General features: G+C 35.7%; 1 protein-coding gene across 1 annotated transcript in view; it reads right to left on the bottom strand.

The window, feature by feature from the left end:
- TMEFF2 (transmembrane protein with EGF like and two follistatin like domains 2) overlaps window positions 1–27,872 on the bottom strand; it is a 231,058-nt gene that overhangs the window by 39,789 nt on the left and 163,397 nt on the right. The window contains exons 6-7 of the mRNA XM_045861343.1: window positions 10,382–10,530; window positions 9,612–9,671 (exon numbers count right to left, since the gene is read on the bottom strand). Of these exons, the coding sequence (XP_045717299.1) occupies window positions 9,612–9,671; window positions 10,382–10,530 (209 nt within the window). The remainder of the gene's footprint in view (window positions 1–9,611; window positions 9,672–10,381; window positions 10,531–27,872) is intronic.

Here is a 27,872-nt window from a genome sequence, read left to right as displayed (position 1 = left end):
AATCTCAACAAAGCAGAGACAGGCATACAGGCCAATGGTGTTAGTGGAAGCTCTGACCATGAGAGAGGAGGTCTTGGCCAAAGACACTTAATTACCTATACTGGTTTGGGGGCAGGAGTATCCCTTTTGTGTGGACATTTGCATCAGGCTGTCTGAGCTTGATGCTTTCATATATGAATATGTGCTTTATTCAGGCTCACTAAGTGAAGTGACCTCATTATAACTGGGTGTCTCAGAGAATTCAACTGTAAGAAGAGAATGCACTGGTCGAAGGACCCACATCATCTAGGTAATTCTTTTTCATTGCAAATCAATACACAGACAGTGAATCTGGACAACTTGAGTTCACCACAGAGTGACAGTTCACTCTTTATGTGTTGAAAATTTAGACTGGATCTACAAGTCCAAGAACTTATATCATAAATTTAATCAATATCTACTTTTTACCCTGTCCTGTCTCAGTTATCCATAACCACTGAATCATCATATTCATAATGTCCTGCCCTTGTCAGTTCTCTGCCCTTGACTAAGCCTTTCTGCTCCTAAATTTCAACTGCTTCCCAAAGCTCACTGGGAGCTATGCTCCATTATTGGCAAATTCTCCTGTATTGTTAATGCTTCACTGAAATTCTCATCTCTCTTCTTCCATACCAAAGCACTAGCTTTCTCTGGGAATACCAAATCCCTTCAGCCTTCTGACAAGGTGGCCATGTTTTCTACCCTTCCCCCCCTGTATCTCAGGGCTCAGATGTGGGGTTGGGTGCTGCTCTCCCTGGTCCTCATTGCTATTCTCATGTTATTGGATCACCATGTCCCTCAAGCCTTAGCACTGATTTCCATACATTAATATATCTGAAGTTTGGCTCATAAATTTGACTTCTGCTGATTACATTTGAGTTCTCACTAGAAGTCTGAGCATTTTCCTAGTGTTCATGAACAAATGGAACTACAGAAAACAAGCTATGACCCATGAACCAAGTAACAGTGCTTAGAAATGCAATTTCTCTAAGAGATTTTAGTTTCACACATATTTAAAAATATTTTTAGTTTATTATGTTTGTACATAGTTTCAAATCCTCAAGATGTAAGAACTGAATTTTTAATATTCTCAATAAGGTGGATTCATGTTTGGGGCATGTAAGATTCACTAACAAAAACAAAAAATCAGAGTGCTCTGGATATTTTGGTTTTTGGAAACTGATTGAATTTTATTTATTAGTTTAATGGCAAACTGTGCTTAAAAATTATACAGAGCATATTAACATATACCTGTTCTTTCAGTTTCACACAGTCTACCCATACTCATAGGAATAAAATAATATACTTGAGGTAAAAAGGTAAATTAAGGTAAAGAATTATGCCACTTTCACAAGTAATATCTAATTGTTTTTTCCTCTTTGCTTCTTACGCTTTGTAGAGTTGTGTTTCCTTGATGATTAGTTTTTGTTGAAAACATTTCCTCTGACTTTGATGCCTTGCCTCTTTAAGGTGTGTGTGTGTGCATGTGTTGATTGATGATGTGTGAACATTAACATTTCTGAGTGAAAATAATATTTTGCATAGAGAGAAATAAGTTCTTATGTACTACATTCCTGTTACATTTGCTTGACAGCACCCCATCAGCATAGGGTCACCCATTATATAGGTTTCTTCTAAGCGATGAATGTGTAGGTCCTTCAAACGTGTACCCTGGGATATAAGTAACTAATTTTAAAGATCAAATAGAAAATAAATATACTAATATCATGATCTTGCTGTTCTGTCAAATGTTATCTCTTCTCATTAACTTTCTATTTGAATCTCATGTTGTAGTACTATGGTGATTGTATTATTGTAAAGTGATCAAAATATACCATATGTAAAATTATGGTGAATAGAGGAAAACTAAAAATTTAGACGTATCAATGTGCTATTGAAACGGTGAGTGCTCAATAAATATTTCTTTATAATGAATTAAAAAGTCAAAGTCTCTGCAACAGATTGTTATATGACCTGAGTAGAAAAAATAACCCCCCTGTAACTGAATGAGTGCATAAATTTATATATAAACTCATAGTTTATATATATATACATATATATATACTCAGAGTTTATGTGCTATGAGTTTATGTGCTATGAGTTTATATGTTATGAGTATATATTATATATATCACATATATATAAACTCTGAACACATATATGAACAGATCATATGGCATATGATCTGTTATATTTCCCATAAAAATAATTTTTCAATTGTCAGACCAAAAAAAAATAATAACAATAGCTAGCTTACTAGTAGCTTGCTAATGTTTTGCATAATGTCCTTTAATTAAGACTTCCAACCTATGAAAGTAGGTTTAACTCCATTGAACAGATAAAGAAACTGAGGCTCAGAAAGGTCAACAAATTGACACAAGGTTAAATAATCAATAGAAGCACGGCCAGTGCTTAAACTCAGCCCTGCCTGATTTTTAGTGGGTTTAACAACTGACTGCCACACCTTTATGGAAGAGAATGGTAGATAAGTAACACCTCAAGGTGAGCAATTTCTCTCAGAAAGAAGCAATTCAAATAGGAAATAGTGCACATAAATGATGCAGGATACATTTATGAACTGGAGCACATAACACAAAGTTTTCCAGAGTGTCTACCAGGGCCCAAGGCAACTCTTCAGCAGAAAACCTTCATCTGTATTGCAAATACTATTTCTGTGTTTATCTATAACCATGAACATAACATAATATTACAGATGAGTGGCTACATGATTTTATAGGGAAAACAATGAAAGCACAGAAGTTCAAGAGACCAGAAAAAATTGTGAGTTAGAGTTCATAGAAAGCTTTATGAATTTTGTAGCACTCTAATGTAATCCCAGAGGGAAAAATACTTGAATTGAGACACTTTCCCTCAGAAATCTTGACATCTTAATTCATTTCTTGAGCTTAAATATTCTAGGCTAGTCTGGTGGCACTGTAATAGCCTGGGCAAACATTTTTATTTATTTCACTGTTGCCACCAATATTTGTGCTACAAGCTGCTGCCTGTGTTTGCCGCTATTTATTTATTTCCTACAGATCAAATTATTGGCCTCAATAGAACATGTTTTCCAGTGAAGTGTTCCTAGTGCTCATGAGCAAATGGAAAAAGCCTCCATTTAAAATGCATATTTTTGCCACGTGACTGAATTAATTCATATTATAAATATGATACATAACCACTTGATATTCATGTCTGTGTATGTATAGTGGAAGAGCAATAGAGGCATATAGCAGATAAATCAACCAAGTGCCTTATTTGCATGGGTGGGTGGTCAATATATCAAAACACTGCATCCAGTTCCTGGTCCACCACTTAACTTCTTTTAGCCTCACTTTTATTTCCCCGTATTTGCAATCCTGTTTCATTGGATTGATATTAGAGTGAATAAGGTAATGTGAATGGATTTTTATAAAACTGCAAAGTATCACCCACATTTTCTATTAATGTAGGATTTACTTGGTAGCACATACTGTTCTCTTTGGCTTCTCTTGTCTATGTGGGGAAATAGAAATCAGAACGGATAATTTTTAAACCAAACAACATAGCACTTTTAGGATGCTTATAAGATACCGACATAAGTTCAAAGACAAGAGTAACTCTTTGGAGCATTGCACAGCAATGGAGACATCCTGTCGATATTTTTGAGTCTGAACTCCCGAGGTGCAGAGTGAGTTGCAAAGCCCTTGCGAATGTTCGGTAGTGATACCTCTTCCTTGATCTCTCACCGTTCACACTTTGCTGAGATATGGAATTAGCAGTGATGGTTTGAACCTTAGCTCTATCATGTAGACTTTTTTATTTAATCTTCCTGAACCTTAATTTCTTGCTTGTCAAATGCATATTATATCTCCCTCACATTTCTGTTGTCAAGATTGAAGGAGACAATCTATGGAAAAAGCCTTCATGAATTGCAGTGGTTTCTACAGAGAACAAGTTATTATGACAATTCGCTGAGACTACGTAGATACCCTTTCAAGATGTCAGTTTCCTCTTATTGTGGAAAAAATGGGTTGATGGAATAATAATAGGATTGATAGAATTTGGCTTAAATGTGTATTTCTGATTGCTTGCTTCCATATTTCAGACCTTAACTTAATATTTAAATTATTCCTCAAAGGTAAGGAGAAGTTTTCTTTTTTAAAAAAATTTATTTTATTTTAATTGTTGTTTGAGTACAGTTTTCTGTCAGGAAGGGGTTTCTAAAGAGAACATTTCCTAAAAATTAATCCTCCTAAATGTTACAAGAAATGATGAACAGCCACAGTGTAATGAGCAATGAGTAGACATATGGATTCTCTGCATGCCTGTACCCACACTCAGAGCTAGGTAGACCCTGGTTCCCTCCCAATGCTGGAGATGATTCAGGGCTTACTTTTCACATCGACAGCTGGTAAAAACAAGGGAAATTCTTTTTTCCCAAATACATACTATAATCTGAAATAATTTTTATCTTAGGCTTTCTGATTGTTCTGTCATCCAGTTCCTGTTGAACCTGGTATATCCTCCTGATATATGAGGAAGCTAAGGTCCCCTCACAGCCATTTCCCTCAATATTCTGTCTTACTTATTTATTTTTTCCAATTTGGAAATATACATAAATGTAACTCATTACTTTAGTCTGCTATAGAAATAGTATCATTCGGTTATATATATTTTAAAGCTATGTTATAAAATATTATCAAATATTGATTTGAAAACCTCCAGCCATATGAAAAACTTCTTGGCACATTTTATAAAAATCACTGTTGGAGATATACATTCTATCTATGTTTTCTGGCGATGTCTTATAAAAAGATCTGTGCTAAATATTTCTTTTAGAATTTAGCACCAGAGAAACTTTGTTTTTGTTCTCTGAACTTATTATTTATTTTTGTCAGACAAGGAAAACCTTTTTCATTTTCATAGAGACCTAGGTTAATGTGTTCACCTTTGTGAAGCTTAGGACAGTGGGGTGCATATAACAAGAACTCTATATTTTCTGAATAGATTGATTCAACCATAATTTCTCTTTTTACATTGGTTGCAAGAAAGCTTAGGGCTAAATGCAGTAACTGTAGTAGTCTATATTATGATATACTTATTTCCCTCAACAGTTCTGTTTTTATGTTTTTAGTTCCTCTTTAAACTTATTGAACATGTTTTAATTATAAGCCACTGAAAATCCTTTTGAAAATAGGTATAGAATGTTATTTTATTTTCTAGATGATAAAAGACAGAATCATTTAACTTCATGTTTTTTTCTCTAACAACTTATGAAATGAAGTACATTTGCATTGGAGAAATATGTTCCACATTTCTAAAGCATGACCAGACTTTTAGACAGAAAAACAACACAATCAGAAAATACATATACCAGATGATGAAAAACAAAATGGTTGAACTTCACCTTGTTTTATTACAAGACATGAGGAGGCATATTCAAGGTATATAAAACATTTGCTATTTTAAAACTTCCAGGAAGAAAGTTTAATATTAAAAATGAAAATCCCCAAAGCCCTAGCTTTGTAGTTTTATAAAACGGTGTCCTCTAAACCTTTCTGAAAGTAAAGAGAAAGACCTAAATCTAAGCCCAAAGTTTAGACTGCTGAAGAGAGAATAACATTCAGTGGCCTGTTCAGCTTATCAGACAGGGGTCTTGTCACTGTGCCTGAAACAATGAAATCCAAAGCTCCTATTCAGGACTCACTCACTCCTTGGGTTTCATTAAAGGAGAGAGGGCGGGATAGAGATCCAGGTCAGGCTCAACCAGAAAGTACCGGTTGTAAGGGTGATCTGGCAAATTCTTTGTCTTCCTGGTGTCAACTGCAGTTATGTGCGTGTGAGGATCATGGAATCACAACTCTATTCCACCTTGGTATTCTTGTTGGAGGCATGGCTCTCTTATTTAGCTCTTTTACTCTTTCTTTTTTTTTTTTTTTTAACTCAGCACCTGCTGGTTCCGGCTGCAGCCTCTTTTTAAATGATATTACAAGTAAGAGCCTATTGAAGAGGTAGGCTTTCTTTAAAGTTTATTTCCATTTTTGTAGGCAGAATGTGTGTTCTTGTATTAATAGCTTTAAGGTGGGCTCAAAAAAAAGAATTGTGTGTGGGGTGTTTAAAAAAAAGTTTTAAACCTTTAGTATTAATGACATATAAGGGGAAAATGAGAGTGTGTTAGGATCAGCACTCCCCTCTGGTGGGAGAGTTCACGAATGTTTTGTCTAACAAGGGAAGTGACTGACATTAAATGAGCCGTGAGCACACAGCAAACTTCTAGGAACGTGAGTCACTTGGTTCCTGTTTTCTCTCCTCGGGGAGTTCTGAGCATGTGAGACAGAAACGAGGAGGACTTGTTCTGTCTTGTTCTGTCGTTAGTGCTTTCTCACTTAGTTAGCCTCCAGTGTTTTTTTCACTGATGGATTGTAAAATCATGGTTACTTATTTAGTCCTCATGTAACTTATTTTTATTCCAGGTCTTAGCAACAATTACTTAGAAAAAGCGAGCACTCACATTTTAAGTAGAAGCATAAGGGAAAAATATAAATTGAGAGCACGTGACATACTGAGTCTCTAGTTGTCTCCTTTCAATTTTTCGAAAGTTTGTGTTCCAAAATTCAGAAAAATGCAAATACTGTTGGGAACTTGGATATGCAGAGGAACATGAATATTATTTTAATCATGTCTGAAAAGAGTGATACATTGTATTTTAATATAATCATCAAGAAAGGTAAAGACATCTAAATTAAATTCAAGGAAAATTGTTAAGTATGCAATCAATGTTTAATTAGGAATTGCAAGCTTCAATTGGCCTTATCTTCATTCCTGTCTTAAATTTAGATTTCAAGTAATAGGTATTTTAAACTTTACTTTTATCTTAAAAAGTCTTCTTTGGAATTTACTACATTAGTCTCATGTCAAACTAGAAGACTTGGAATAGTTTTCATTTATAAATATTTAAAAACAAATTCTCTTTCATTTTCATGTTTAATAAAGTGATAAGATAGAAAATAATGTTGATTAAAAGCATTGACACTGACAATCTGAGATTGAAACCAAACTCAAATATGATCTTTTTGGAACAAAAATTCAATCCCCCAAAACACACATATTTGCATAGTGATTGTGACCAGCATGAAGAGTTCTTTGTTTCAGGGATAAGATTCTCAGGAAGAGGTTTGATTTTCCTGTAAGTCCAATGATGGATAGTTCAATGGAGAAATATTCATAGAATGTTAAATTGTTGAACATTTTTCCCAAATGAATTAGTTTGCAAAATGGGTATAAAAGTACTTTAAACACAGTTAGTAAGCTACTTCTTGAATGGAAATAAAGTCCTTATGAAATCTAGAAATATTTTAGGCCATAGTAAAGTTAAGTGTGCTAGGTAGTAGCTAATCATAGTGCCAAGATACAGTTATTGGCCCTCACTAGTGTAGCTGAGTGAGTTGTGCATTGCCCTGCACACCAAAGGGTTTCTGGTTTGATTTTCTGCCAGGTGTGAGAGGCAAGCGACTGATGTTTCTCTCACACGTTCACATTACTCTCCCCCTCTTGTTCACCCCTTTTCCCTCTCTCTAAAAATAAATAAAATCTTTTAAAAAAGATACAATTATCTAATAAAGCTATAGAATTTAAATCTGATTTCTTTTAAAATGTAAATATGTGAGCCCTGGCTGGCATAGCTTAGTGGATTGAGCGCAGGCTGGGAACCAAAGTGTCCCAGGTTTGATTCCCAGCCAGGGTACATTCCTGGGTTGCAGGCCATGACCCCCAGCAACCGCACATTGATGTTTCTCTCTCTCTCTCTCTCTCTCTCTTTCTCTCCCTCCCTCTCTTCCCTCCCTAAAAAAAAATAAATAATAAATAAATAAATAAAATCTTAAAAAAAAATATATAAATATGTATCATTAGCTTCAGAACTTAAATTTCTATTATTATCTTTTATTACTTTTAATATTTTCTTATAGATCAGCATATTCAAAAGTGTGTTCTTGGGAGCACTAGCACTGCAAAACTTGCCACACACAAAAAATGTGTTATTTATCAAACAAGATTGAATAAAGCTATGTATTATTAAGGTGTATTCATCCTTATTTTATGTTCAATAAGGACATCGTAAGGTTGTTTAAAAAAGGGTTGATCTTTTAAAGATGCAGGCTAAACCATTTGTGAATGAAATGATGCAGTTTCTGGCATTCATTTCCACATATTTCGGAAGTGGGCAAGGAAGGATGAGGGTGAAGAAAAGGATAGGTTAGCCGTGGGATGATGTTACTGAGTTTGAGTGACGAGCACAGTCAGGTTCATTACACTATCCACTCTACATTTGTGTGTTTTGTGACGTTAGAAATTCTCCATAATAAAAAATATTTATTTATCTGTGCTCTTCCCAAAAGTATTGAATATGAATTATTCTTTTCAAGGCACACCTATTACTATCTCTCCTGGACACTTTGGGAACAGCTACACAATAGTAGAACCAATGTTTATCCATGTATCATTGCCTGTGCTATTTTAGGCTTCTATCACATGAAAAGTTTTATTTATATGTTGAAAAACATTAAGATAAAAGTGAAAAAAATTAACAAAAGAATCGCTTTATTATTTCCAAATTCTAAGAGGGCTGTAGTATCTACAAATAAAACAACTGATTGACTGATTTTTTAAAAATTTCATCAAGATTTACTTTGTATATAAATATAACATCAGAAATATTGTTAAAGGAAATGCAGTTTCAAAAGGAATGAGGGCTAGTACACATTTTGAAAGATAAGAAGCAATTACCTTTAATTGAGTATTAGTCATAAATGCAATTACAAACGTTTAATAGCTAAACGGTAAACTCCATTAAAAAAAACCCCCATATATCGTAAACAACATCAATGATTGCATTTTTATATTTTTATCCTAAATTTTGCATAAAATTCAAGCATCTCTTAAAATCTCATTTGCATAACTATAAAGTATTTCATATTCCAGAAAAATTATATTAGGTAGAAATATTCCTCAAAATATCCTATAATTGCTAAAAAATGTATATTTTTATATAGAATTCTTTGTAATTTTGCATGTGTCAGAAAATACACTTTACTTATTAAGTTAAGGAAATTTGTCATTTTTAAAAAATCATTTATACAGATCTTTTTAACTTTCATTTAAATAGAGAAAGCCTATATTACTATTTATGGCTGTCTTTTCTGTCCGGCCTTTTTTAGAGACTAGAAAACATTTTTATTGTTGATGGTTATAAAAATTCAAGCAAGAACATTTGCATTTATTACAATATACTGACAAAAATTGCATTAATTTCCACTGATGCCCATTAATTTGATAAATGTTTTGTCATTTGTACCATTTGCATTGTCAAAACAAGTTAATTGTATCTTACTGACATTTTTGACAATTGCTTTAACTCTGGCAAAAAAAAAAAAAAAGTGTCTCATTTGCTTTAGAGAATTCGCTCTTGCCTATGGAAAGCCTGAACGAAGCAAGAGAGACTTTAGCACATGTCAGAAGGCTTGCACGGTTTAACTCAGGGTCAATGGTAAACAGTGAATCTCAGAACTATTTTATAGAAGTGCTCATATTTTGTAACAGAAAATACTATGTACCTGCATAATCTGTTCTTGCATAATGCCCATCTTCAGATTTAGTAGTTGTAGTTGTGTTATCTGTGTTAAAAAATTAACAATAATGATTGATGAACTATTTCTTAAAATATAATATCAAACATATTATTCTCCAACAGTATTTTCATTGCAATTAAGGAATTTTTACAACTATACTTCTAAGCAATCTTTATACAAAGACAGATTTAGCTTGAGAGTGAATACAGACTGATACCAGTTTTCTAAAGTTTAGAAGAAGGAGAAGGTTACAATTATAACTAAGTTGGATAAAAATTAACAAGTCGAAAATCAACAACATGTTTCTAAATAAGAAACAAAGTAGAACATTCTGGTATATTCTGCTTTAACAAATATATTTGAAATATTTCTGTTGAATTAGTACATAAAAATGGTGGGGCTTACTTTTCATTTCAAGATTGCCTAATAAATCTGTAGGTTTTTTGCTAAAATGAATTTAATTTTCTTTTTTTTCCCCTCTGCAACGAGAATACCTGTTATCTTCTGAATATTAGCTTCTGTGTTAATGGCATTGGGAAGATACAGTCCCATTATATAGAAAACAATATGGACCATTGCTGATAGGTCCTCAAGCTCCTATAATCAACACAAATGCTACAGTAGACTGTACTATCCATTATAAATCAGAACTGCCCTTCAGAAATGAAACAGCTGCCCAGTAAGTTATCTTCACTCTTGGTTTCTACACAAAGACTAAAAACATTCTTTGAAATGCATTTTAGTATGAACGTTACCTTGACATCGACCCAACGACATGACTTCAATTTTCTCCTGTTTCTGACATGATGCTTCTTTGATTTGACATGCATTATCATAAGATTTCCCATCAGAAGCACAGAGGGGATTGAAGTTGGTTTGAGAACAATCAATGTTGCACACACACCTAAAGAAAGAGGGAAATAAAAATGTGACATCAATAGTGTTGTTACAACATTATAAATAAAACGCAAAGTGGAAGAACTGCTAGGTTGGCAAAATGCAAGTTGGCAAAACTGAATTGTTTCCTTCACTTTTCTACCTGATATAAAAAGACACACTGATAAGTCAAACGACTGAGCAATGGAAAAAAATAAAAATGGAAAACTCAGAAAATCATCATCAGTTAGTCTCTGCCCCTGGAACATGTAAAGCACATACATGAACTTCCATGCTGATACCTGCAGAATCAGAATAGGCTGAAGCAGCCACAGAACTTTGCTTTACACTTTCCTAAAGTGAAATCTTTGTTAGTTTTTTTCTCTGGATATTTGAATGGAGAAAGCCTGAGGAAAATGAAGAAGATGATATTTAACAGAAAGCAAACATGGAGACTATTTGGAATGTAATCAGAAGTTAAATTTCCTCAGCATACACAAGGATGCACATAAAATGTGCTGAAGGAGAATCTTCAGTTGTCCTTAACATTTTGGGGGGACCACCAAACCCTTTGAGAGTCAAATGAAAGTTATAAATCTTTTCTCATAAATACCCAAACTCATATAAACAACTGCAGAATATTTTAGGGGTTTTGGAAGTCCCTCGAAGCCTGTTCCCTGGCCTCTTTCCCAGATACACTACTCTTTTCCTCCTTCAGTTTTAAATAGTAAATTGATTATCACTCATGATTTTAGTATGTTTCTTAGTATAAATGAAAATTTGGTGAAGTAATGAGAATTAGGTCACCTATATTAGAAAAATTAGATATTCTAAGCAAACGTTTAATGATTTTTAATGTTCTTATAATTCTGTGTTTTACAATATACTTTTTACTCAGAATATTGTGTTGTCTATAAATATTTACTGATATAGAATATAAACTCATATTTTATATTTTTATTAGTAGTTATATTGTATTTCTAAATAGATTATATGCTTCTCAAAGTGGTGAACCAAACATTTTACTTCTGTATATCTTCTTTAGAGCTGGACATGCACTATAATAATACCATTAACCAGCTGCATACTACTTGCTGGGTTCTTAATATGCATGGCTTTATTTATTCATCACAACCACCACTTTACAGACTTATATAAAGTCAGAGAGCTAGTAAATTGTGGAATGAGAACCCCCTACAGATGTGTCAAAATAAAATACAATCCCTTTCCTCTCGTAATGGAATGTGTATTAGAATTTCTTGGAAAACTTTATAATGATCCATTGGCAGGTTTTGGGGCTCCAGTAAAACTGGAGGTAAAGCCTAGAATTGTGTATTCTCAAGTAGCCAGCGGACATCAGTCTCACTTCTTGGGAATCACTAGTCTGTTCGTTGGTTGAGGGAGAGAGGGTTTGTCTACATACCAGTGCTTCTCAGAGAATGGTCCTATAGACCATCTGTATTGGAATGATCTAAATCACTGTTAAAAAGGCTGACAGAAAATGCACTAACGTACTTTTTTTTTGGTAAGAGAATTGCTTTAGGAGCACTTGGTTATTTTTACTTTTACCTATTTAGGAACAGATAGCTAGGACAGATGGTAACCTAGAAGATCTAAATGCTCAAGTCAATGAGGAGTGGTGTTCCTACTCCTGCGGGATGTTGCCCTGTGATGACAGCTACTGGAATCACGACATTGCTACCTAGGCTGATTCTTGGCATTCAAAAAATCCGAGATCATAAACTGCCCACATGTTCAAAGAACTTTTGGTCTTTTTCACAGTGGATCTAAAGAGGTGACTTTGTAGATCAGGCTTGTTTTCCCGAACCATTTGTAGTAAATAAAGAGAGGAGGGGACTGACATTTTTGAAAAAGTCTTTCCATTTATCTTCAAGCCAGTTTAGGTTTTGACTGTTGTGTTGGACTCTAGGGGCCATCTCCATGAAAGAGGAAAATAATGATCAGTGAGCAGCAGCAGAACAGAGAGAAAGCTGTGTTCTCTCTTATATCATTAGATTATGTAAGACATCAAGGGCTGCAGGTATTTGAACATTAAGTCCAAAAAAAAAATCAGAGATGTACACCATACATATTCTTGACAAAAAATGACTGGCAGTTCAGAAGTCCATTTGATATCATAATAAAATGGTAAAATAAGAATAGAAATAGAAAGAGAAAATTTGGTTCAAATGAATTGGCTAGATTCAATGTTTCAGTGTTTCAAAAGAAAATATTTTCAAAAGAAAAATTCATTTGATTAAGCCACAGCACCAAATTAACACAATTGTTTAGGATATCTTACTCCTGATAAAATACTCCCTTTTCAATTGGCTACTTTTTAAAAAGTTTGGTCTGGTTTTAATTTTACAGAGTTTCTGCTGCCAGCATCTTCTTCCCTTTCATTTCCTAGCACCATTTTCTCGTGTGTTTGTTTCGCCTTCGGGAATCCCCGACTCGTGCTGCCTCAGATAAATTCTTTGGAAAATGGCTAAGCAAAAAGCATAGACACATTTGGCATTTTTCTTCTAGTCTCAAAAGGAAGACCTTGATTCCTTGAGGTTAAAGTAAGGTACAGTCATGTCATGCCTTGTAAAAGCATGGTTATTTCTCCTTTTCTCTGCTGCGTGCTATCATTATATCTCCCTCTTTCCTCCTTCTTCTGTGGCCCTGCATATAATAAACAAATGCAGGAGTACAATAAAAATATTTTGCCTATGAGTTTCATCAACTATTGGAAACTGGAAGTCTATGGAGCATGCTTTTCTTTCTCTGAATAAGTGGAAGGAGTTTCGACAATTTTCCAAAATGGCTTGAAAACTATGTATTTCAGGAAAGGTGCCTACTGTGACTGCTTTACAAAGGATCTGCCATTTCCAAATTTATGTTAGACCAGTGAACTCTGATTATATAATCACTATTTAATTTTTGTATCTAAGTGTGTTAAGCTTAATTAGTTTTAAAACCATGCAGGATTCCAGAGACATTTTCTGAATCTCTTAGTTCATTTTGACATCTCTTGGTAATGGCTAAATTTTGTTTTGCATTCCCTGACCCACTTAATACCTTGCTTGCACACACTAAACTTTCAATAACTACATGGCCAATAGAAGAATGGATGAAATAAATGAATACAGCAATATTATTTTATATTCTTAAAGACAGCATAAAATTAATATAAATTGTCATTACTATACTGCCATAAAAACAGACATAGGGTAGCTAAGTAATTTTCTTGACAAATGTTAAGTGTCCTCCTTGAGATCAAATAAATATTCACCTGAATATGAAGATAATGATAATAATATTAGCTTACTTAAGAATAGTGTCTCTCCCACTGCTACATGCTTTATATGTTATTACTCCTTTCACCCTTCTGTCTCTATGAGGTAGCTACAATTATGACCTCCATCTAAGAGATAAGAAAATTGAGTCTTGGAGAAGTCACACAAATTGTACAGGAAGAACCCAATTTAAAAAACAGGTAGTTTGATGCCAGAACCTGTACTGTTTTAAATATTGTTCAGTACAAGGGAAAAATCAAGACAGATCAAAATTCATACTATTAACTAATTAGAGAGATATTTGGATAAATAGGGCTTGAAAAAAAGACTATATCTACTCTTGGAATATTTATTATGATGTTATAAATTTAAATCACATTGACTTTTAGTCTCTGTCTTCCCAAACAAATGATCTAGTCTTTTTTGTACCACAGTGATATAACAGTGAATATTCATTTAAAGATATTCTGAGCTAATGCCTGGTGTTAGAATGAATAATCTGACAGTTTAAGGCATCAATTGTTCAGAATATTTTATCCTTCACAAAACTCTATATAAAGTTGGCTTCACGTAAAAACACACATTTAGACAGATCACACATGCACAAAAACACACACCCAAACTGAGTCTACTGAAATTACAAAATTGGAAAGTCTTAGCATTAAATCTTTCCAAGTCTCTGCTTCAGAACTTTTAAAGAGTCTGGAATTTTTAGAACTCCATATTCATGGGGCAGAGGGGTCTGTGTGCTTACATGAGTGAATGAATTGTGTGTGTGTGTAGAAAGTGGACTCTGTGGCATTTACTGCATTGCTAATATGACTATTTACTAGTTTGTATCTACTTTTCTGCATCCTTCTCACCACTGAATTCTGGGCACCTCGTTGTACAGTGTGTCATCGCAAGTTTTCAATAAATGCTTATTGAATGAATCACTGAGAGAATGACAGGATGGGTTGGTGGGAGTTAATGACAACGGTCATTGATCTAGACATTAACACAAGAGAGAGAGAGCCAGTCATGTGTTCCTATAAACTCTCACCTAACTTTGTGTGACTTGGCACATGGTTTCTCTAAGGAAGAAGAAGGCCCTTGAAGAACTAAGGTTCACCTTCCTCCTTTTATTTGTGTCTACACAAAGGAAACAACAATAGCCCTTAGTGGCTTCAATGGCATTGAAATTCAATTGTGAAAAGATGTTTGTCAAGCTATTACTTTAATTTTAAGGTATTTGGGAGCAGTGTTGGGGAACCAATATAATTTAAACATGGCAATAAATTAGTTTATTGCTACTTCAAACCACTAGAAATATAAGGGTCTGATAAAAAGGTGACAGAATTATCATATAGTGTGATGGGGAGATTGCAGGTGACCCAGGATTAATTATGTAAATTAATCCAGGGTTTTTGTTGTTTCTTTTTTTCTCTACAGAAATGAAAGGCAGGATTTTTTTTAAAAACAGAAACTATCCTTTCTTCACTGGCTTTGGCAAATAATTGCATTATTATTCATTCTGAAAGGAGTAACTAGTTAATTACAGCATGTCACAAGTATTTTGTGTGAGTCAAGGATTTGTTAGGCTAAGGACTGCATGGATGCCTTTAGGGTTGTTGTTGTTTTTTTCCGGCATTTTCTTTTCTTTTCTATTTCAACCTATCTCAGTCTTTTGACATTTTGGCACTGTGATTGCATAGATTTCTTTTTTTTTTCCCTAGGCTATGAAGAAAAAGAATAGCCTTACTTGAAAATAATAATTTTAGGGATCTCTATGTGGAAATACAACCCTCTGAAATCCTTCCAAGAAAATTAACATTGACTGAAAACCTTAGCTTCTAAATTATAAGAAAGAAAAGAAACATTTAATAATTTTAAAAGACTACTTGATGGAGTGAAAAACCTAAATTATAGGAAGTAAAAGGTGGTGTCTAAGACAACTCACATATATTTATAATTATCTCATGAATATTTTTGAGGGGGCTTGATATAATTTAGTTCCTTGCTTCTCCTAAAATGGGTCTTTTAAGGATGTTCTGTAATGAGTGAAGTAAGCTTTTGCCATGTATTTGGGAAGGCCTCATCATCTGCCAGAGGGTGAGGATGCTACTAACACTGCCAGGTAGCAAATTACTTAGTCATGTGTCTGGTTTGTGGCTGTTCTCTAATTTCAGTAGATTTTGTTCTGTCCATTAAATGTGCCTGTCACTTATTCCTTCCCAAGGTCCTTGACTGGGTGTCCATTGTGAATTCTGACAGTACAACATTTCTAATCAGGGTTAAAGCACCTGGTTGCACTGCAGGGAGGTCGGCTTTCTGGCTCCTTTGCAACCTTGACCAGTTTGTTTCCCTTGAGCCTGTCTCTGTAGTATGAGGAAGACCCCTTCTGGCCTGGCCAGGAAGTGAGACCAGAGCCGCTGCCTGTGTTCCACCAGAGCTGCAACCGATGAGCTGCGTTACATGAACAACAGTAAAGACAGAGTGCGCCTGTCATCCAAGACCCTTGTGAAAATTTAAGCCCATTTACTTATTAACTCTTACATCTCTCCTTTTCATGTAACTTGATTATAAGTATTTTAACTGTAAAGTAACTATAATTCAAGAATAGCTGTGACTTGTGAGGGACAAAATGAGGTGTGAAAATCCACTGAAATCTTAAAACATCTTTACAAAGCATGTAAGAGCATTGACTGAGAGGTAAGACTAGTAAGTTTACCATAGTTTTACTCAGGTGGCATATGCGAATTTGGGGTGTGTGTATATATATATTTATTTATTTAAGAAGGGCAACCCTTTTAGTTTTGAAATCTAGAAGGAATGATACTCTTCTGCAGACACATTACCCAGGACTCAAATGAGGCTTTCCAAGGGGGATAGGGTTTATCTTATACCTGGAAAAAGCTTAGTTGTCATTAATATCTATTTCTTTATAAGAAGGTAAAGCAAAAAGTTGGCCTATTAAATAGAAAGTTCTCGGGAATATTGTGGAAAAGCCTAATATGACAAATAGCTACTCAGCAGTGTCTCTATGAAGGGAAATGGAGTAGAGAAAGCCTTCCTCTGGGCAGTACCAGAGCTTTCAAAGACAGAATCACATACTGAGCGGGGAAAACAATTCCTGGGCAAGATACTGATGGTCATATATTGAAATAAAGTCTAACATAACAATAAAGTTGGATGGGGAACACGACCTGAACTTGGAATTTGCTATCAGACCTCTGTTTAGTTGAGGCTTGATCATTTTCTAGCTGTATGGCCTTGGACTAGTCACTGAACTTCCCCAAACCTGTGAAAAAGGAGATACTAGCTCAGGAGTGTAGGGATTAGATGGAATAATGTGCCTAAATTGCATAGCAAATTTTCTGAGAAGTTGTAATTACCCACTAAACACTGATCATTAATAACTTTTGGCTTACTGGTTTCCAGTCCTGGATGCAGATCCAAACCTCTGTGGAATATTTCCACCTTGAGCCCCACCCAGAGACTCTCACTCAGGAGCCCCGGAGTGAGGCCCAGGGGACTGCAGGTGTCAAAAATGCTACAGGTGATTCTGGTGTGCAGCTGTGGCAAGCTGTAATTGTAGCCAACATTTTCTCACCCTCTGAGCCACAGATTTTCCAAATCTATTGTGTGTAAAATTTACTACAGAGATTCTGATACAATAGGTCTGGGGTAGGACTAAGAAATCAGCATTTTAAGCAAGTTCCATGGCTCCTTCTCAGGTAGATAGTTTGTACAATCTACAGAGAAATCTCAGCTGTTTGGGCTCTAGCCACACCCTTTTCCTCTCTCTTTCATTCCATTTTAAGGAGTTTAATGTTCCTGTTTAACATACATGCTTCAGTGGTGTGTATTAAAATGCTTTCTTCTACACGCTACAGGTGGTATCTGTGTGATGACAGGGACAGGTGATTAAATACACTGATTCAAAAATATCGCTTGTAGAGTAGCTGGCTGAACTGATTCACCAACTAAAACCAAGATAGAGTAGTAAGAAAGGAGTTGAAGCTGTGGAGGGACTCCCCTGTGCCAGGCACTTAGCTCCTCTGCAAGACTCTCAGGTTTATGCTTACAAGATAGGGAGGAAAAGGTGGGTAGGACTTAAAAGAATCCTGGTGAAGTGAATGACACAAGGAAATGTGTGGAGGTAGACAGCACACAGGTTGGTGGCAGACTGCAAATAGATCAGTCTGATTGGAATCAGCTCTTCTCATCCAAAGTAGCAGAATACAACATTCTAGACAAATTATAAAGGGCCTCAACTCCCGTCCAAGGAGTTGCCTTTATCTTCGAGGCAATGGGGAGTCCTGAAAGCTTTTCGAGCACTGGGAGATGAGAAGGTCAACATGATGAAAAGGGTGCTTTAGGAAGATTAAGCTTGCAGTGGAGTGCAGGCAGAGGGACTAGTCACCAGGCTATTGCTGTCACCTAGGGGGACGAGCAAGTAAAGCCCAGGAGGGAGGCATTCACACTAAGAAAGAGAAGGAAGAATCAATAGGGCTCAGTGACTTGATACTTAAGGCATATTAAAGCCAACTACTAAGGAAAAAATGTCACCATCGTGTACTTCCTGCTCTACCCTTTCCTGCTTTTTTCCTGATCTGCGTTGTGTTCCAAATCTGAAAGTGATGAGAAGACCAGGCAGGCCTGGGGAGGCAGCTGTATGTGGGACTCAGGAAGGCATGCTTTCCTCTCCTGCCCAAAGTAATTTTCTTTCTTTGAGACGGAGGCAAACAGGGTTCTATCCTGATATCATGTCAGCACCCTTAGCTGCAGTTTAAAGAACTATTCCTTGTACTGATGCATGCCCTGCCTGCTTCCAGGACTGATTTAAGACTACCGTGGCAGCAGATACTTTTAATGCCCACTGCCTTAGACGGCAAACAAGGCTCCCTCCAAGGCAGTCCCTCCGCAGTATATGTGATACAGTTGAAGCCAGTTCTTTGACTTGTGATCCATTTTCATGTATTGTGGTTGCATTTTTTTCAGGATTATTTTTTTTCCTTTTTGAAGCAACTGCATTTACATCTTAAAATAATCAAAGTAAATAATTCTTCATCCTCATATACATTTTTAAAAGTATCTTGAAGCAAAAATCCCTCATTAGCATCATGTGTACGCTCTTGCTCATTAAGCTGGAAAGCATTTTCAATAACCAAGGGTGACTATGTGATTACTAAGGAGTGTGGTCACTCTGACTAGATGGGTCTTAACACACAACAAAGTCGGAAAGCATGAAAAACAATACAGCGAAATTTTAGGGGGGAAATCACATTTGAATAATGTGGTCCACCAAATTCTCACTCCTTCCTTCCGTCACAGTCACAGGCAGTGTTTCAGTACTTCCCTTGGGGCCCCGCTGAGGGACTGCCATGCCCACTCCAGCCAGCCGGGCACCTTTGTGTTCATCTTCTACTAACTGGCCCTCCATTGTGCATTCACTCGACAAAGGACTTTTAGGAAGAAATATGTATAAACATCATTGCAGTCTAGATTTTCTACAAAGCTGCAATTTAATATCACACCCTTGGAAAAACTGCTAGTTTGAAAATAAGATTGTCCATTACATTGCTCAGGTGGCTTTGGTTTGCTTAATTTTCATTTTTCTATAAAGATATTTATGATAATTCTTTTCAGGGGAAAAAGGTAGTCTCACTTGATGATCTGGCATACCTCCTGTTTCAGATATTGCCAGCTTAAGAGCTAATATGTTTTCCTTTATTCCTTGGCTCTCAGAGAGCTTGAAGATAAGCAGTGGGTGTAAGAGTGTATGTGTGTGCATGTGTGTGCGTGTGTGTGGTGAGTGAATGATGGGTGTGGTGCACGGGAATAACAAAATATCTGCCCCACAAGTTTTAATCAATTTTATTGCCCTTCTAGTATAAAGGTAGGAAAATAAGATAACATTTGTATACTTGTAACATTTCCCTATGAAATTAATTCTCAATGTTTTTGTGACATGCTTTTTCCAGACTGATGTCAACACAAGTTTAAGCTGTTGTAACTGGGCATAAAAATAAAGCACTGAAGTTGTACCAAATAGTCTCTCTTTATGATTACATAATCTTTTATGTTTTACTTACTAATTTTAGGGTCAATTTAATTTAAATTTGTGTTTAAAATAATATTTAATATATTATAACATGTTATTATAAATTTTATTACTGGGATAATGTTTCTTAAGAAACATAACAAAAGCAAACATGGTGAAATGTTTGTATTGTTAAAACTAGGTGGTAGATGCACAAGTGTTATATCATCTTTGATAGTTTCAAAATATAATTAAAAATAAAAGTATTAGATTTGACAATTTGCTTTAAATGATTATATTACTAAGCTTGGTAAATATATTTTGCATTGATTTAGATCTGGATAATTCATTTCTAAATTAATTAAACCAAATTTGAAAAAATAACATGTACACAGAGAAATTCCAGTGGAATAAAACATTTTTCATAAATAACTATTTAAGATTGAACCTATGCCTGTAGAAAAATGACTTTCAAGCAGAGTTCATTATATGAAAGGAATCTTCTCTCTGTTTTTCTCTCTCTCCTCCTCTTACTTGTTCACCCACTGAAATGCTAAACTTGCAAACACATGGTGGCATTTAGTTTACTGGCCCAACGCAACACTGACTTCCTGCATATTGCTGGTGCGTTCTGATTGCTCTGAAACACAGCTATACGGCAGTGCTGTTCGCCAGAAATAGTTGGGAGCTATTCCAAAACCCGTGGGACAGAGGCCTTCACACAGAAATGTTTGAACGTTTTGCCTTGATTAAGGCTGCTTCAGAGCATTCTCAAAAATATTAAGCTTTTTTAACAAGGAAAAACATTGAGGTAAGAAGGGAAAGGATGTGTGACTGCCTCCCTGCTGTGAGCTCCCATGAGGTCCTCTTGGAGGGCTGCAGTGATGACTGGCAGAGGCACCCCACCCTTTTTTTCTCCATCCCTAAGTGCATGCGTTTTCATTTATCATGAATTCCATTTAATTAATTTAATTCCATAAGCACCACATACCTATTTGGTGCCAGGTATTTGTGCTAAACATCAGAGACAACAAGATGGCCCATGTGATCCCAGCTGGCAACAGAGATCACAGTGTCATGAGGAAAACAAGTATCCATAATGCAGCATCATCAGAGATGGGTTCGGTTGGTGTGGACAGTATGCTGTGAGAGCAGTGAGGAGGAATAATGGTTTCTACCGGCAAAGTCTAGAAAGGAGTCACACAGGATGTGATGTGTGAACTAGCATTTAAGGAGAAGTAGAATTCTAGCAGGTGGTTTCTGTGGTGACTTGTACTAAGAGATTTCTGAATCCTTTACTCCACTGAAGAGAGCTCCCTAAGCAATATCATTTCTTATTCTTTTTCCCCGATTGATTCCTGTGTGTTCATTTAAAAAATACATAATAACTCAAAAGCTCTTGCCTAGTGTTTCATGTTAGAAATGACATCGTATGAGTCTCATTTGGGATGCAGAGCCATAGAGGCTCCTGGAGGTCAGGTAGGCCATTGAAAGAACCCCGCGCCAGGAGACAGAACTTGGGGCTGGTGTGGGAACTCTCCCTCTCTGACTGCTAGACCTCTGCAAGGACAGGCTGCCCCAATAAGATTTCTAGAGTGGTCTGCTCTAAATTTCTGACATTTTGTTTCCTTAAACTCATGTTACTAATTATTTCTATTTCTCCAGCACCTCTTTGTCTTCCTATCATCCTTACAGTTTTTGTTGCACCTTCTCTGCTAAAGCCTCTCCACTAAATGAGTTTGGCGAGCTCTTCTGCCCTCTGTGACCCTAGGCACAGTGCTTTGCACACAGTAGACATTTTATATATAACAGTTGAATGAACAAATGGATGAATGAAAATTGTGCTAGATTTTTCAACATTCCTTTAGTGTCCTTCCAATCACTGAATTACTCATTGATTCCCAATGATCCAGAGCTCTGATCATGCTCCTTGTCATCTGAGAATGCTTCCTTCCTGGGGCTGATGCTCCCTCTATTTCTACTAGGTTGCTTGCTGTTTTATCGCCTGTAGCCTTATTCACTTGTTTTTCATTCTGTCCTGTGTCACCTGTCTCTAGAGTTGGTGGGAAGAACATTGGCCTGTAGACCTGGTAATTAGGGTCCCAGCCCATTATCTATACCTAATAAATGCTTATACGAATGAATGATAGACCAGAGTTACAACTCTAATTTTGCAAGTTACTTGATGCAACTATAAAATGTAGAAAATAAGTCTTACCTCAAAAGGTTATCTGAGGGTATAAGTAAAGAACAAATGGAAACAACTTCAGGCAATATTTGATGAGCAGGTTCTCTTGTTTCCCTTGCTCACGGAGTTTATTCTTTATCTTGTACTAAATTGGTCTTGTCCATTCCAGGTTGGACATAACTACATTACTTTCCAACTTTCACCTAACTGATCAACTGCAAATAAGATCTGACTCAATGTAGATAAAAGAACTATGTGTCATGTATATTTATCTAAAATCTATAAATTGAGTTTTTTCTTCTATTTTTGGAAGTACAAGAAGACTAATGTCTCTCAATATTTTGGATAAGAAAGAAAGAAACTATTCACTGATAACATTGTCAGTGTGTTCTATTTTAAAGATGAGATATTTGGCATTGTCATGTAAGTTTTACTACATTTTATTCTGCATAACTTTCAAAATATAATAGTCATTTGTTATTTATCTGGTCTTCCAGAAATATTACAAATTCATACAAAATCTTACAAAATCTGAGAATATCATTGTACTGAAGAATGTTAAAAATAAGTTTGTTTCACTCCAACATTTTTTCTAGCTCTTATTATCTTTGTCCATCACTTCTTCATGTTTCTTTCTTTCTTTACTACCTACATTCTCTCTAAATAAGTCAATATACAATCTAAGTATGTAGGAAAAAATTCCTTGCTGTTTATGGAGCTCACCTCCTGGCATAGAAGCTTACCATTTAGAAAATAGAAAAAATCAAAATTCTTGATAATAATGTAGAAAAAATTAACATATTGTCCATAAAGATGATATAAATGTATTTAAATGCAGAGACAATATAAATCAAATGAGAGATAAACCTACTTGTACTTTTGAACATAGTAGAAGCAAATGGAATTTATAGATCTTAGATAAATGTCTATAGCATATGCATAAAGTCACTTTGGATTCTTTTTGTTCTCCTTTAATTTTTCATGCTAGAGTTATTTGTTAATGGTGCTATTCTTTTTATTTTAATTAAAATGTCTACATTGCTATTCTTAGGCATGGCTGTGCAAATAGTCCTGCTCTTGGCCTCTTCTCAGAGGACTTTTACAGCTGCATAATCAAACATGGGCTTTTCTTTTAGGCCTGGTAAGTGACCATCACAGGGACACAATGTTTTTCAAAAGAGTGTTCTGAATTACTTGTAAAAGAAAAAAATATTTTAATAAAACCAATAAGCTATTGGCTATGACAAACACTGGAGTTATCCTAAATTATTACCTGAAAGTTGACAATATTTTTATTATTTTAACTTTCTTGCGACTACATATTACATAAAGTGCATATTAGGAATTTGATTTACCCTCACCAATACTAATCACTGATTTCATAAAATTGTCAGCCTTCTATCTTAAGCAAACTAAACTATAATTTCTTTGAATTCAAAATAATATTTCTTATCACATATTATCTTTTTTTTCAAAATAATTACTTTTAAGTGCCACACTATCAATGGGCACATAAAAAATAAGTAAATTATGTTTTTTTAAAAATATTTTATTCATTTATTTTTAGAGAGGGAAGGGAGGGAGATAGAGAGAGAGAGAAAAACATCAATGTGCGGTTGCTGGGGGTCATGGCTTGCAACCCAGGCACGTACCCTGACTGGGAATCAAACCTGCGACGCTTTGGTTCACAGCTTGCACTCAATCCACTGAGCTACGCCAGCCAGGGCTAGTAAATTATGTTTAAATAAATCAGTCTATAGTTTACAGGTGGCAAACACAAGGCCCATGGGCCGAATCTGGCCCTCCAGCTCGTTTCTACCCACTGGCAATGCTGAGCTCTTGCTTAACTGTTAAGGAGTAGTTACATTTATACAGTCCTAAAATTACATTCAGCCCTTTGAAGGCAACTGTAAGGCTGATGTAGCCCCCGGTGAAAATGAGTTTGACACCCCTGCTATAGTTGATTACACTTTAAAGATCACTGGGTGAAAAGTTGCATTTGCCTCTGAATAGCAGGTACTCCATGCCTTTCTGATTCATATGTGCTCTACCAAGGTCTGACAGTTTTCAGGCAGGCAGACTTGCAGCCTGCTGAGACCTCTGTCATACACATATCAAGACACCTATGGGACCAACGCCAAAACCTGTACAGGATGCTTTCATTGCTCATCCAGATGTGGCATCAGTCAGGGCCCCTTCAGCAGGCACTGGAATTTAAGCTCATATTTTCCCTTAGAAAATGCTAGTCTTAAATACATGGTTGGTCTCTTCTATGATTAGGGATTTTTCTAATATGAAAAATTACTTTTTAAATGTAAAGTTCTAATAAAAAATAACATAATTACAAATACAGGGTGGGGCAAAAGTAGGTTTACAGTTGTTTGTATGAAAAATAATACAACAATGAAATAATAATACAAGATTCACTGCTATGTTTTGCATACTTACACCTATAAACCTACTTTTGCCATACCCCTGTATATTTTTATCTAGAAAGAATTGGGATAACTTTAGCTTTCTATTCATGCTTATAGATTGGAGAGTATTTTGGATCATAAAAGACTGGAAATATTGTACTAGGGAAAAACTGAAATGATAAGAATACAAAAATTAGTAAAGGTGTACACAATTTAAAAATTATATAGATGAAAGAAAATGTAGAGGCTAATTCAGAATTAGGGCATTAAAATGCTAGGATCAAAAATCACCTAAAGATATGTATATATTTCTATAAATCACCAGGGACATGAAAGAGCCTCTGAATTGTTTTCCCTGCCCGATTCTTCCTCCGTAGGGTCAGTTCATAGCACAGCTAGAGTGATAATTTTAAAATGCAAACTAGACCAAATCATTCCCTTGCTCAAAACCTGGCAAAAGCTTCCCATGGGCCTTAGAATAAAATCTATAGTTTTCACAATGGTTTGTGAGGCCCTACATGATCTGACCTATGGTGACCTCTCCAATTTCATTTCTTTATCAATTTTCTCCACTCTTTCCATGACCCAAAATTACTGAGCTTTTTAAACTGCTCTCCAGACACACCCTACATTCCTCTGCCACCAGGATCTTTCACTTGCTACTTCTCCCTGGAATGCTTTCACATCAGATATTTGCAGGACTGAAAGGTGACCTTTTCAGAGAAGCCTTCCATGACGACCTATCAACATTAATACATGTCCATGTCTGAATCCTGACATTGTATTACATACTTGATTTTTAACTTTTTAAAATATTTTTTTATTGATTTTAGAGGGGAGGAGAGAGAGACAGAGAGAGAGGGAAACATTGATTTGGTGTTCCATTCATTTATGCATTTACTGGTTTATTTCTTGTATGTTGCCAGACCTAGGATCAAATTTGCAACTTTGGCAGATGGGAATGACACTCTAACCAACTGAGCTAATTGGCCATGAACATACTTGATTTTTTTTTGTATTAAAAGATTTGATTTATTTATTTTTAGAGAGGGGAAGGGAGGAAGGAAGAGAGGGAGAGAAACATCAATGTATGGTTGTCTCTCACGCACATCCTACTGGGGACCTGGCCTGCAACCCAGGCATGTGCCATGACTGGGAATCCAACTGGTGATCTTTTCGTTCGCAGGCCAGCACTCAATCTACTGACCCACACCAGCCAGGGCTTATTTTTAAATTGCGTGTTTTCTCCAGTTCAGTAGATGCCATATTCTATTATTCTCAAGATCCAATATTCTGCTAAGTGAAGTCAGATAGAAAACACTAAGAACCATATAATTTCACTCATATGTGAGATATAAAACTGGAAGCAACAAATGAACAAACAAGAAAAACAAACAAAAAACCTCATAGTTTGGTGATTACCAGAGGGAAGGGGAGTCAATTAAAGAGGGTCAATTATGGTGATAGAAGAAGATCTGACTTTTGAGGTGGGCACACAATGCAATATACAGATGATGTATGAGGTAGAGATTCCCCAAAACTGGAATTATCTTTTGGAGGGTGGGCCCCTAATAGTACAGGCTTCCCTCACTAAGTGAGTGTTCTGGGAACCCATCTATATCAGTGTACCAATGGCGTTGTTGTGAGAGGTTGTGCTCAGCTTCAGTGAATTTTTTTTGGAGTCTTTCAGTGTGTTTGCCCATTTCATGATGGGTGATTTACAAATGTACCTGCCTCCACTTTGCTGAGTGCTCAGCAGTTTTTGACCAAAAATGGCATGACTCCCATGCCCCATCCTCCCTGTTTACCTGTTCACACCCTGAGTGACTTATTTTGTTCATCCAGAAGAAAAAGTCTGCAAGGGGAACCATTTTGCCCATGTGGAAAAGGTGAAACAAACAAAAAAATGGCAGACACCCTAAAAGGCATTAAAATCAACAAATTCAAAACCTGTTGAAAGTGAAAAAAATATTGATAGATGTATTGCATCAGATGGAGAGTGCTTTGAAGGTGAATGAAGTTGAAACATGTAAGAATAAATACACAAGTTTTTTTATAAATAAGTTCTGGTTATTTTGGGGTCCCCTTGTATTATTGAATTGTACACTTTAAACTTATGTAATTTTATTAACCACTGTTACCCCAATAAATTTAATTTAAAAATAAATAAACGAACATATTATATAATTTTGCCTTTTTACATTGTGATGTTCAAAATGGTTTAGACTCTCTATCAGTCAGAATCTTCTTATTCAGAGCTTAAACTCAATCAGCCTTGTTTCTTTTAATGATTATTAAATTTGTGCCAACCTTTGTTATTGCTATCCTTAAGATCACTTATCCTTCAAAGTATGAGTCAGTGTTTACTGCAGAGGGAGAAAATGATTGAAGGTTACTGTCTGCTATAAGCCTTTGCCAATCAACCAGTTTCTTCATCTTTAGGCAATTTAGTAACTGTCTAATTTAAGAAATTTGATCATTTAATCATTCTGATCTGACTTCCAATTATACTTGTATTAACAGATCTATTTCATTTTAAAGATGGAGCAGCAGCTACTGAAAACTAAATAAACTTGGGCCTGCACTGGCGGAAAGTGCTTCCTCTATGTTCCAAAATTTAAAAACAAGGGGAAAATGTATATTAATTTATTGTTTATATTACATGAAATTATTACTAAATCATGAATTAAAATCAGAAGGCATGTTAAATATTACACAAATATTTTGGAGTGAAAGATTTTGAATTTTTGTATTGGAGACACCAGACACAGGATATTTTATGCAATAAACATGGCTAATAAAGCAAGCAAATTCAGAGATGATAATATCTCCTTCTGCTTTACAAGATTTCTTAGGCAAAGATGCTCTTTTTTCTTTCTGATACATATGCTGTGCCTGGGCAGATAGCATGCTGGTAAGGTGGTAGTTAGTTCATGTTAGGGATTAGAGTACATGTTTCTATATAAAGCTTTATCTACAAAAATGATTTATAGAAATAAAATCTAAAAATTATAGCTGTGAGACTTCCAGTCAAGATGGCAGCATAGGCAGACATAGCTTGCCTGGTTGCACAACCACATCAAAATTATAGCTAAAATATAGAACAACCATCACTCAGACCATCAGAAATCAAGTTGAATGGAAGTCTGACTACTGTGGAATTAAAGAAACTACCTCCATCCAGATTGGTAAAAAGGGTGGAGACAGAGAACGGGTTGATCCCACACCCACAGTGGTGGATAAAAATTCAGGAGGGATATCTCAGGAGTGAGGAGCACCAACCCCACACCAAGCTCCCAGCCCAAGCTTCCAAGAACAGGAAGATAAGTCCCCATAACTTCTGGCTGCTAAAGCCAGCAAGGATTGAGTCCATGGAAGAAACTGCTGGAGCTCCAAGCAGTTCCTCTTAAAGAAACCACACATAGACTCACTTACTTAGACTCACTCCCTTTGAGCTCC

This window comes from Phyllostomus hastatus, unplaced genomic scaffold, assembly GCF_019186645.2.
Source record: "Phyllostomus hastatus isolate PE091 unplaced genomic scaffold, TTU_PhHast_1.1 phas_contig_1, whole genome shotgun sequence".
Classification (NCBI taxonomy): Eukaryota; Metazoa; Chordata; class Mammalia; order Chiroptera; family Phyllostomidae; genus Phyllostomus; species Phyllostomus hastatus.
Note: the sequence above shows the minus strand (reverse complement) of the source record. Positions and strands in the feature narration are given on the sequence as shown.